Source organism: Elephantulus edwardii, unplaced genomic scaffold (assembly GCF_000299155.1).
Source record: "Elephantulus edwardii isolate Elephantulus edwardi_28Jun2011 unplaced genomic scaffold, EleEdw1.0 scaffold00217, whole genome shotgun sequence".
NCBI lineage: Eukaryota > Metazoa > Chordata > Mammalia > Macroscelidea > Macroscelididae > Elephantulus > Elephantulus edwardii.
The window spans coordinates 2276086-2277711 of record NW_006399967.1 but is presented as its reverse complement, the minus strand read 5'-3'; the positions used below and the strand labels follow the sequence as shown (position 1 = coordinate 2277711).

Sequence of the window (1626 nt, the reverse complement as noted above, 5' to 3'; positions counted from 1 at the left end):
GCTCCCAGGCCGTCACTGCACGTAGTCAGTCTGGCTCCCGGCCCAACTCCGCACATAGTCCGGCTCCCGGCCCGTCTCTGCACGTAGTCAGTCCGGCCCCCAGGCCGTCGCCGCACATAGTCAGTCCAGCTCCCAGGCCGTCGCCGCACGTAGTCTGCCTCCCGGCCCGTCTCTGCACGTAGTCAGTCCGGCCCCAGGCCGTCGCCGCACATAGTCAGTCCAGCTCCCAGGCCGTCGCCGCACGTAGTCTGCCTCCCGGCCCGTCGCGGCCCTGTGTACAGTACATCTCACACACTGTAGTCCAGCTGGCAGCTCAGCACCTCTGACGCACGACGCTTCACAGCATGTTGCCCAGTTATTAGGCCTTCACCATCGCCCGGCGCAGTCCACGGCACACACTGTAGGCAGTCCAGCTGTGAGCCCGTCGCAGCTCTGAAGCCCCTGATGAACTGACTTCTCACACCGTATAGTCCAGCTCTCCATTTATTACTGAGTGTGCACTAGCCCTTGCACGCGATCCAGAGAAAGTCAGCTGTCAGCCAATCACCAACTGAGTGTGCGAGATTCACACACCATCTAGAGTCAGCCGGCTGTCAGCTCGGTGCGCTCTGTTCACGCACTGGATCGTCCAGCTGTCAGTCCTGACCAGCTCTGAGCGTCCGGTTCTCTTCCCACGTTCTCACTCCCGCGCCCCTCAGAGTCCTGGCTGGTTGATTTCTGTAGTCATTGGGCTTGTTTTAAGTCTGTGGAGTGACTGTGCTGACGGTGCACTCCCGTACGCAGCCTCCGCCCCCTGTACTGTGTGCCTTGGTCACTGTGGTGTATCTGCCACGCTTACTGACCCGACGTCGGCACCGTCGTTACTAACTGAGCAGAGCTGTCACTCCCCCGGACGGATGTGTCTGAGGAGGCCCAGCCTCCCAGGGTTCTGGTTGCAGCTGTGAAGGAGACCCCAGACCTTCCTTACGGGGCGCCTCTGGAAGGCCACAGCTCCAGCCTCGGGGTTCATGGTGAGCAGGTTAACCAGGCACCGGTCTCAGCTGCTGATGGCGGCTGTTGACGCGGAGGGAGCTCTGGTGGCGGAGGACGGACCGTGTGCCGCTCAGGTCCGTCAGCAGCTGAGCCGGGATAGACGGGCAGTCTCCCCTAGTGCGGTACGGGCTCTAGACCTTGACAGAGGGTCGCTGGGTCTGGTGACGGGAGAGGTAACCTGTGTTGTTCAGTCCTGTGGGACAGTCGCATTGGTTCCCAGTCTTAGCCCCCCAGGGCTTCCTGAGTTTTGTTACGTGGCCTGGGAGAGGCGGCTTCTCGGCAGTGTTGACGGCTTTCCCAATGTCTGCTTGCCGTCCGCAGGTACATCAGCATCCTGGTGGAGCTGACCAGGCTGGAGGGCACACGGCACGGCCACCTCATTGCGGCCCAGATGCTGGACGTGGCTATCCGTGTGAAGGCCATCCGCAAGTTTGCCGTGTCGCAGATGTCTGCACTCCTTGACAGCGCCCACCTGGTGGCCAGCAACACGCAGCGCAATGGCATCTGCGAGGTGTTGTATGCTGCTGCCTGGATCTGTGGAGAGTTTTCCGAGTGAGTGGCTCCACACGGGAGGGCGGGCTCCCTGCCCCTTAC

The 1626-nt window shown here is 61.9% G+C and overlaps 1 protein-coding gene across 2 annotated transcripts in view; it reads left to right on the top strand.

Annotated features, from left to right (window-relative positions):
• Positions 1 to 1626, top strand: part of AP3D1 (adaptor-related protein complex 3, delta 1 subunit) — a 45493-nt gene that overhangs the window by 30762 nt on the left and 13105 nt on the right. For both annotated transcript variants that reach the window (XM_006897927.1, XM_006897926.1), the window contains exon 14: positions 1354 to 1584. In XM_006897927.1, the coding sequence (XP_006897989.1) occupies positions 1354 to 1584 (231 nt within the window). The remainder of the gene's footprint in view (positions 1 to 1353; positions 1585 to 1626) is intronic.